At 47.6% G+C, this 8,924-nt stretch overlaps 1 protein-coding gene and 1 non-coding gene across 3 annotated transcripts; both read right to left on the reverse strand.

The window, feature by feature from the left end:
- Window positions 1-685: 685 nt before the first annotated feature.
- On the reverse strand, window positions 686-8,272 carry EIF5 (eukaryotic translation initiation factor 5). 2 transcript variants are annotated; one of them, XM_005483248.4, is made up of 12 exons: window positions 8,118-8,272; window positions 7,758-7,950; window positions 5,482-5,761; window positions 5,149-5,230; window positions 4,744-4,916; window positions 4,327-4,438; window positions 3,510-3,649; window positions 2,847-3,005; window positions 2,492-2,653; window positions 2,074-2,238; window positions 1,723-1,857; window positions 686-1,082 (listed from the first exon to the last, which is right to left on the reverse strand). In XM_005483248.4, exons 3-12 carry the CDS (start codon window positions 5,551-5,553, stop codon window positions 990-992), a joined length of 1,293 nt encoding a protein of 430 aa, XP_005483305.1. In that variant the 5' UTR covers window positions 5,554-5,761; window positions 7,758-7,950; window positions 8,118-8,272; the 3' UTR covers window positions 686-989. The 2 variants fall into 2 exon arrangements, with proteins under 2 accessions (XP_005483305.1, XP_074398405.1); XM_074542304.1 differs by lacking the exons at window positions 7,758-7,950; window positions 8,118-8,272 and adding an exon at window positions 6,257-6,423.
- LOC113458782 (small nucleolar RNA SNORA28) lies at window positions 3,851-3,974 on the reverse strand. Its single transcript, XR_003379353.1, has one exon. It is a non-coding gene; the product is annotated as a small nucleolar RNA SNORA28 (small nucleolar RNA).
- Window positions 8,273-8,924: the final 652 nt, after the last annotated feature.

Here is an 8,924-nt window from a genome sequence, read left to right on the forward strand (position 1 = left end):
CAACAAAATCCCCACCCTTAACTTGTGCCTGGCCAAAACCTGTCACAAACCATGTCATACCAAATTCCTGATTTTGATGGACCAGGTTTTAATTTATCCTGCCTTTAAAGGAATCTGGTTCCTCAACATTGGTATTTAAGACACTCACTTCCAGAGACAAGCAGGTGAACTCTGGGTACCTCTGCTGTGGGTGCCAGATCTCCTCCTGTGCCCCTCGCTCCCCAAATGAGGCTGGAGCTGGACACTGCTGGGCCTGTGCACAGCTGGACCCCTGGAAACACCAGCTCCTCAGGGCAGCACACACCAACTGCAGCAGGACCAGCTCCTGCTGCTTTAATCCTGGACTTGGAGCTGTTGAAAACCACAGGAAAGGAAAAAACCCAAGCCAAAACCCAACTCATGTATGATTACAACTGAAGGTTGTTTAAAAAAACCAAACCTCTAAAGATTAGAATTCAGACACAGCTGTCCTGCTTTAAGAAGCTGGCAGCTGCACACTGTTGATCATCCAACACCTGCTTCTTGCCCAGGTTTCAAATCTCCACTGTTGGAACAGTGCAGTCTAGGGTTAAGGTGGCTTTTTTTGTCTCATTAAAGAGATTGTCACTGTGTGATCAGCTTCACAAATTTCACTGAGCTGTGTCAATACTTACTTGAAATAGCAATAAGGGGGTTGAATCACAAATGAAGATTGACCAAAACCAAATCCTTTATTTCCACAACTGTATAAATGTGCTCCAAGTATGTGTCCAACACAAGTTAGAAAAACAAAATAGAACATGCCAGTTGCAAACTAGATCAGTTCACCGACGTGCTGACTCCTTGTATTAGGCTTAGTTACACAAGACCAGTCACAGTAAAAAGATACATTTTAGAGTACAAAGTAGCAGGATGTTAAGCCATTTCAGCTTGTGCACATACAAGTCACACTTCTGGCAGAAAACGCAGAGAAGTTTGCATTATTATGCTGGAAGCTATGTTGCATCACTTTAAATGGCATCGATATCGATATCATCATCTTTATTGTTTGCAGGCTTCACAGTTTCAACTTTAGGTACACTGGCAGTTGTGGAGTACACCACCTGTGGAGACAAGACACTTCCTTTAATTACAGCACCTACTACTTAACAGCACTGGAGTAATTCCAACACCAGCACCCAACCACCCTCCTGACCACGGCCATGAACCCTCTGCTTTGTAAGGGAGAGCTGTGCACGTACATCTGGAAGAAGTAACATCTACTCAGGAGGAGAATAATACAATCCTGGGAGAACAACCAAGCAATCCCTGTGTAAAAACACTTCCAGCCACAGCCAGCTGGAGTGTAACCAACAGATTTCACCTAGGCCTAAACTGTGAGAAAGACGGTGGTCAGTTATCCTTCCATCAGCTTATCTAACAAACACATCCCCACCAACTCATCTACAACACAAGACACAATGCTTGGTACCTCCTGTCAACCTTGCACTACATGACTGCTACTGTCACTGCAGAATGGTAAAATCTTGGGCTACACCCAGGTGCAATTGCATTACAGTGATCTCATGCAGACACCTGACAATTAACAACACTTAAAGCTTTGTAAATGGAGTGTTCCTCCTGTTCCTGCACAGTAACACCCCAAGTAATCCATTTCAGAGTGCACAGGACAAGGTTACAAGACTCAAGCATGCAGGAACGGCACAGCCCTGGAGCTGCTGACAGTAAATGAGCCTTTCCTACCTCTATGTTTTCATCTTCATCCTCTTCTTCATTACCGGAAGATTCTTCTTCAGCTTCCTTTAGCCATTTAATAAATGGTTCTGCTTTGACACGGATTTCTTTGGCAAGCTCCTTTGAGACATATTTCTTTGAGGCCTGAAAGACAGATACTTTGTGTGAACACTGAAGGAGTTTACACCAGACTGTACCCAAACACTGCCTAAACTGGAACTCTAAAATCACCACTGCCTTCCACAGCCCATTTTTGTGAAGGTTTTTTGCTGCACAAGCTACAACACAATGGAGAAGCCACGTGCAATTGGCTGCCTTCAGGTATTTAATTGCTGCAGTACATTACATACTGCCCCTTACCTTTTCTGCCCAGCCAAGGATGACTTCTTCTTCCAGAAGATCTGCATCATACATTTCCTTCAAAATATGTGGTATTTTTGAAATAAGCTGAGACTGATGCATAGCTACCACACACTCGAAGCCATGGAGAAGGTACCTCTGAGCTTTCTTGTTGTTGTGGCAGAACTAGAATTGTGATAAAAGCAAAAGTGATTGAGTGAACTTTTTTACTCTCTCTCCAGACTGAACAGAGAGCAGAAGCAGCTCTATGACATTCCAAAGTTTACACTAATTCATACTATCCCTTCCCAGCAGCTCCCCCTAGCTAAGGGGAAGTTTAAAAATAAAACACTACAAAAAGTCCTTCCCCACAGTACCAAGCAACTGCTACAAAAAACTCTGAGCAGCTGTCACAATGAGTGCACAAGAGATGGCTTACACGAAGGAAGTGACGTCTGTATTTCCTGATTTGTTCACGAATCTTTTCGTCAAAAAGGACTTCAGTGAGAACAAGTGGGCCCATGGCCTTTACATCCAGTCTCTCTGCTTCTGCTACAATGTCTTTGTCAGAAGTATCGATGACACCTTCTTCCTTCTTTTTCTAGAGGGAACCAGGTACAGAGAGAAACATTTTAATGCCACTTGAGGTCTGCTCCTTGCAATCCTCCCTTCCCACTGCTGACAGAGCCAGTACTTTGCAGAGGCTTGAGTAAAGTGCTTTTGCTTTCCTTACAAACATTTTGTACAATTACAGCTGAGAGACTGCATCAAGCCAACAACCAGAGGATAGCTACCTTTACAAAATCAAATAGTAAATTGACTCTCTCTTCTATGGTTCTTTCCAGGTCTTCACTCAGTGTGAGGTTCTTTGCATGGTCACTGATTTCATCCATTCTACGCCTCTGGGCTTCTTCTGTTGTGTCCTCACCCCAGTCATCATCATCCTCCTCCTCCTACAACACAAAACCAAAACAAGAGATCCACACAATATTACTGCAGGCTTAGTATTATGTGAGAACAGAAATGATATGGACTCGATAGCACCATACAACTGAAGAAATGCTTATAGTACAATTTGCAAGTCAAAGATCATGGAGAAAGTGCAAAAATAGGAACTAAGTAAAGCAAGCTAAAGCTAATTCTATAGCCATCTGCAGGGCTACCTGAACTGCAGTTCAACCACTCTACCAAGGACACAGAAGACAATCCAGGTGCCTGAAAAGGAGTGATAGCGGATAGGCAGCTTTCACTTAGCAAGGAGCACAAATGCTGGTACTGATGAGCTGATAAAGCTGCTACAGAGGACACAGGGACCCCTTCTATTCCAGCACTAAGTTCTGGACACAGTAAGACTTTCAGGTGCAATGCTGACCAGCAAGGAGTGCCAGTGACTTCAGAGGTTTAAATCTGAGCAACACACCACACACCCCTATCTCCCCACTTTCCCTTCTACTTACCACAACCTGTGGAGGAGTAATCTCCTCTGGTGGTGGGGGTGGAAGTGTCTCATTGCTGGACACAGAACCATTCTCTTTGTCCTTGCCTTTTCTGTTCTTCTTCTCCTTTTCTTTCTTTCCTGTACCAGTGTCACCACTTTCTGCAAGTGAATTTTAATGTTTTGTTCTATGAGCTAGAGCAAACTAGAAAGTCCCTGCACCTCTGCCAAATCCCCAAGTGGGTTTGGATGCTTTCATTAGCTGCAACTTATGGGTAGAACCCATCCCCAAACACACTGAGGGAAGATGTACATCTGGTGGGGAAACCCCCAGCTGAAGTCAATGTCTTGCTTGTCACCAAAATTGTCCAAGTCTATATAACAGGTGACCTCACAAAGCAGAGACCCCTGGAATAGGTTAGACTTTTCTATTCTAGCAAGCTTAAATTGCAGCAGGCAACTAGATGCTTACTACAGAGTGTTGCTTGCACAGATTACAGTTCGTGTTTACTACAGTTTTTACTTCCTACTCTCACATTTCTTGCTGACCTAAAGGAACCACTGCCATGAGCTACAGCGAACTACCTTCTTTCCTTGTAAGTTTTGTCCTGCACAGGCAAATCCAGCTTTTAACAAACAGCTCTACTTGGGAAGGACACATTGTAAGGAGGAAAGACATTACCAGCACAGCTCCTTCATCTGGATCCCCAAACACACTCTAGGAGTATGCTAGTGCCTGTTTACACTTCAATTGCATGTGAGCTGTTTATTTTCCTACTTCCGTAACACCACTAATACAGAAGTTCTCTTTGTCCCCAGAAGTAAGGAAAGGCACTTACCAGGTGGGTTTTTGAGAATGAACGTGCAGAGTTTATGGTTTGTGTCAAGCATGCCTCGATAGCCACAGGCTTTGCAAGAGTTACCTATAGTTTGTTTCTTAGGATTGACATGCTGTAAAAGAGAACAACCACAAGTTAATTTACTACTTACAGAACAACTGCATCAAAATCTGGCATCTATGTTTTAAGCCAGAGGTTTAAATACTTTGTATCACCCTCTAAAGACAAAGTTTAGAAGTAGCAATTTATCTCAGAAGTTATGAACTGTTAGAGATGTAAAACTTTCCCAAAGGGCGCAAGAACGTGTACCTGATTTTCTGTTCATAGATACTGAAGTCTTTAAACATTTGTGAAAGCTGTGCAAAGTTTAACACACTGTTTCCATAGTGTTACTGTTAATGCAGACAGAGCACTCACCAGATCAGTTTCAGGATTCTCACACTCAGGACAGAGAACAAATTTTTTAATGAATCCATCCAACATGTCTTGCAGCTTATTCGCCTCATGAGATCCATTGACAATGTAACGGTCATTCTTAACATCAAACTGGGTCTGTGCTCCCAGCTCACAACCAAAAAATTTGGTAGGATCTGTAAAGGAAGAATTACAGTCACTACCACATTCATATCTTTGTTGTGACTCTTAAACAGCAAGTAAACGGGCTACTGTTTCTTTCTGTCCATTATTTAATCCTGAGATAAGCACATTTTCTTCTTACAAATCTTTAAAGAAGAGCATTAACGCTTTGTTAGCCAAATTAACACTACCACTTCAAAGAGAAAAGCATTACAAAATGCTGTGTCATTCCACATCACTACTTACACGTTGGAGGCCGATTAAGCGCCTTTGCAACGTCAACCATGTTGACTATAACCGTCTTTATTCCATTTCCTTTGCCCTCCACCTAAAGAAAACAAACAATACTTCAAGGTTAAATGCTTGCAACGTCCAAACCCAACGTGCATTTCCCATTAAACTGCACCAAAATTCTGAGTGCATCTCCTCCCAAGACCTAATGTGCACTTAGTGTGACTGAAGGAGCAGAGCCCTCCCTGCCCTGAGTGGCCAAGCACCACCATGACCTCTCTTTCCCCTCCTGGGAGAAGCAGCTATGGGAGAACACTCCCTGCTCCCAGCTGCTGCTTAGGAAGTTACCTTGGCAATCAGACGGGGCATTTTGTAGCGATAGAACTGATCTGAAACACTGCGGTTGACGTTGACAGACATTTTGCCTTATTAGTAGCTTTATCAATAAGATGAAGAGATCTTTGATTGCAGTTTTTTGGTATCTTCTGTCTGGAGAAGACGGGATGACATAAACGACTGCAAGAGTTCTCGGTCTCTGACATGAAAAAATTTTCGCCACTGAGGCTGTAAGGTTCTTGCTTGCACGCTATGTTTCCCCAATACAGGTACCAGTGGCTGCGCAACAGCTCTGCAAGTGTTAACACACAAAAAAATTGAGTTTAGCTCAATGTACATCAATCCACTCTTGCTACAAAGCTATATAAGGGATGAAATCTAGGCTGAAAAAAAGGGAAAAGGACATTTGTTATGCTATGGCTTTCTTCAACCTATGGAACTGAAATCCACCACTGCACCACAAAGCTTTCCACCCTCTCCTACCACCCTAAAACCACTGAACAGCTTACAACTACTTCTTTATACAATCAACTCCAGCAGGAGTTCTGGGATCACTAAGGAAGGGCACACTCCTCAATTTATTATGCAGACCAGTGACTTGCACCATAAGGGTCACATGGTGTGGTTTCAGGCTGAAGGGCACAGGAAATCAGGAGAAAGATTTGGAAATCTATTTCAAATTCCACATCATATCATGAACCTATCACAAACCAAAGTCTGCCAAAATGTGAAATATAAGGTGAAGCAGCAGCAATCTGTAGCCCAACATAGTTTCTACATGGCTTACCAGTTTTTGGATCGGAGTGGAAAAGAGTTGAAAATTACGTAATTCTCCCTCTCAATTATGGATTCTCATAGCAGCTTCTGTTGAGTTCTGACTTAACAATAAGCCTGATAAAGTCTGACAGAAGTTGCTTCACTGTAGAAAGCCTAGCAATGCAGAGGTACAAAGCAGTGCGGCAGCTTTTCCAGTTGATTTTTTTCTTGGGGGAAAGGGAGGAGGGGGAGGAAGGGGAAGGAGGATGAATCCTATTATTAAAGTTGCCTTGAGCAGTATTTACATATTTAAATTAACACGTGCCTCTATAATCAGATCTAAGAGTACTTAAGCCACAACTGGTTGAGTACACAGGCAACCCTGACTACACAGCATGGCTATTCTGACACGTCATCATGTTGTTATCGTTAATGACAGAAGCGCTGACGCATTAAAAAAGCCTTCTTAATATTTATGTGGAAGAGCGTGCCTATGGTGCAACACAATCCGAGTTCCTCTGGTCAGGTTTACAACTTTTTTACACAAGAACATAGATCTCTACGTGCCTTGGGTTCTACACTAGCCCTGATGCAATTTTACCCTTCCTCAGCAAAAAGTACAACGCGCACTCAGTTTAAAACACACAATCTCCTTCCCCAGGATGTCTAAAAAGAACCACCGCGTAACCTGAGCACGTGTCTGCAGAAACGCTGAGGAAGCGGCTCTCTCGGCGGCCGAGTTCCCAGAAGGAGCGAACCGCTTTTCCCTCCTTCCAGAGCGCAGCACTTATTGTGCTGCGGGCTGAAGCTCCCTCTCCTGGTCCCTACGCCACCTCATCCCGAGCACCACCCCTCCATATGCCGTACACGGAGGAAAGAGCGGGAAGGCACACACCGACTCCGTGCCGCACAGCGCCGCGTCCCCGCCCCGCTCGCGGTGACTCAGAAATGCAGCAATTAAAGCACTGAGTCAGCGCCGGGAGCCACGGGGGAGTCACCGCCGGCCGCGCATGCGCCGCGCCGCGCTCGGGGGAGCCCCGCCGCCCCCCCCAGGCCGGGCCGCCCCCCAGCGTCCCCCGGGGCCGCCCCTCGGGAGCGCGGCCGAGCGCCCCCCCCCGCGGCCGGTGGGAACTGCGCCACCGCCCCCCCTACGGCCACAGCGCGGGAGGCGCGGCCCCGCCGCCGCCATCTTGTCTCGTCGCATGGCGGCGGCGAAATGAATATAAGTAAATAATTAAAAAATAACAGGAAAGCCTCGCCCGCCCCAAAAACGATCAGTAACCTCACAGTTCTTCAACTGGGTCTGCTGCTTTAAGAGTTGAATTTTGCTGTGCGTTTTTATGTTGTTTGTTCCCCCGCCCCCCCCCCGCATTGCTTCTCTTCCCCCTGCCGTCAGTCCCGGACGCTTCGTTACACAAAACCTCCGCAAACATCCACCGTTCACCGACCGCCCGAGGCCCCAGCCCAGCACAAACCGCCCGCCTGCCCGTCCCCCGCGCCCTCCAACGCCCTAGCCCACTATTAGCACTCACCGTTTTCGTCCAATAAAGACATAAACCCAACGCTGCTCGCCCCGGGCTGCGACGAAGCCGATTGTGAGAGGAGAACAGGGCCGAGGGGGCGCTTATATCCAGACGGAGAGGGAGGCGGAGGCGGACGCCGCAGCCTCCGGGTCCCGGCGTCCTGGGGCGGGCGGTATCACCAGGGAGAGCGGTGCCGGGATATCTGCGGGCAAGACACAATCAGGAGCATCGTTAGCGGCGGCACCTGTGAGGGAGAGGGAAGAGGAGGGGGAAGAAGAGGGAAGGGGGGAGGGAGAGGCGGCGAGAGGCGCGCAGCTGAGGCAGGAGGGGCCGGCGGACGGGACCCGGCAATGGCTGCCCCGTACTCACCTCTAGAATGTTCTCGCTCCGACTGAACAACGCCAGAGCTGGGATCAATCAGCCAGCGGTGCGCCCCGCCCCCCACCATCACCATTGGCTCACCGCTCTCCCCGCAGCAAAGCTATTGGCTAAAACCTCGCCGCTCCCCTCGTCTATTGGTCAAAGCCGCTATCAATCAAGGCTTTGCCTCCCTCCCCCGTGCCCTCCCCCCGCGTGTGCCCCAAAGGACATCGCGTCTACAGCGACCGAGTCTCGCGAGAGAGCGCGGGGCTGGAGGGGGCCGAGGCCGGGCCGGTGCGGCGGGGCCGGCGCTGAGGGGTCGGGGCTGAGGGGCCAGGGCTGAGGGGCCGGCGGGGGCTGACGGGGCTCCCGGGGCTCCCGGGGGCTGAGAGAGCTCCCACCTTCTCCCGGCCCCTCCGTCCTGCCCGGTGTGCCCCGACTCTGCCTCTGGGGCGGGGGGGCGAGCTACTCCCTGGAGGGCAGTGACCCAGTGCTTGACATCTCAGCAACTATGTTACGAGTAATAATACAAAGAATTTAAAGCAATTAAGTTGGTGAAGAAATTGTGTTTTTCCTGCGCAGCCGGCTTTCGGGGTGTGGGGAAGAGCCCTGTTATTTAGCTCCGGTGTCATAAAGGCTCAGCGTTGGGTGGCTCTGGGTGCTTTACAAAGGATGACACAAGTGTCATATGCGTGTGCTCTGTTCTCAGTGGAAAATGTTGCCAGCTATGGAGCTGAATTGGGACCCTGAATTAAATGCATGTCTCGATTTATTTTCACGTACAAAGCAGAAAACCTGCATCCTTTTTTCACTGTT

Source organism: Zonotrichia albicollis, chromosome 6, assembly GCF_047830755.1.
Source record: "Zonotrichia albicollis isolate bZonAlb1 chromosome 6, bZonAlb1.hap1, whole genome shotgun sequence".
Lineage (NCBI taxonomy): Eukaryota > Metazoa > Chordata > Aves > Passeriformes > Passerellidae > Zonotrichia > Zonotrichia albicollis.

Excerpts from the sequence above, each read along its gene's own strand:
- EIF5 (XM_005483248.4), bottom strand. The coding sequence starts at position 5,553 with ATGTCTGTCAACGTCAACCGCAGTGTTTCAGATCAGTTCTATCGCTAC. Across the intron at positions 5,231-5,481 it reads TGCCCCGTCTGATTGCCAAG|GTGGAGGGCAAAGGAAATGG; the intron begins GTAACTTCCTAA and ends TGTTTTCTTTAG. Across the intron at positions 2,239-2,491 it reads ACAGACGTCACTTCCTTCGT|TTCTGCCACAACAACAAGAA; the intron begins GTAAGCCATCTC and ends TCACAATTCTAG.